The sequence below is a fragment of the Camelina sativa genome, chromosome 10 (genome assembly GCF_000633955.1).
Source record: "Camelina sativa cultivar DH55 chromosome 10, Cs, whole genome shotgun sequence".
Taxonomy (NCBI): domain Eukaryota; kingdom Viridiplantae; phylum Streptophyta; class Magnoliopsida; order Brassicales; family Brassicaceae; genus Camelina; species Camelina sativa.
Genome location: NC_025694.1, coordinates 6020262 through 6020708, shown reverse-complemented (window position 1 = coordinate 6020708; position 447 = coordinate 6020262). Strand labels below are relative to the sequence as shown.

The 447-nt window shown below is 46.8% G+C and overlaps 1 protein-coding gene across 1 annotated transcript; it reads right to left on the bottom strand.

Annotated features, from left to right (window-relative positions):
- Positions 7-444, bottom strand: LOC104717387. The gene has a single exon (XM_010434945.1). The coding sequence runs from the start codon at positions 442-444 to the stop codon at positions 184-186; it is 261 nt and encodes an 86-aa protein (XP_010433247.1). The 3' UTR covers positions 7-183.

Here is a 447-nt window from a genome sequence, read left to right as displayed (position 1 = left end):
CAGAAAAAAAAAAAAAAAAAAAAACATGACTCAAGCGAGTCCATGAACAGCGCGAGTCAACCATCAGAGATGAAACCAAACTTTTATATATACAGTTTGCATCAAGAATCTGACTCGAGCGGGTTCGTTCATAAGCGAGTCATCTATCACCATCATCTGAAGATGGGAGATGATCTTAAGAATTTAGCCTTGTGCCCAGCAGTTGAGGTACATAACTTGGCGGAGTGACTCATCGGGGGTTGAAGAAGAGTTACGACGTCTTTCTTCAGCTGGGATACTGTCTCCGGCGAGATCAGCGGCGGCGAGAGGACGGAGATCGGAGGAAAGCCTGCGTTGGAGACGGTGAGCGGAGGTGATTCCGCTTTTCAACTTGACGCCGTGATCGGCGTTTCCTTGAACTGCTACGAATGATGCTGCCATCCAAATCTTGTTCAGATAACTCATGTT

Bases quoted from the DNA above. Each gene is read 5' to 3' on its own strand.
- LOC104717387 (XM_010434945.1), bottom strand. From the start codon at position 444: ATGAGTTATCTGAACAAGATTTGGATGGCAGCATCATTCGTAGCAGTT.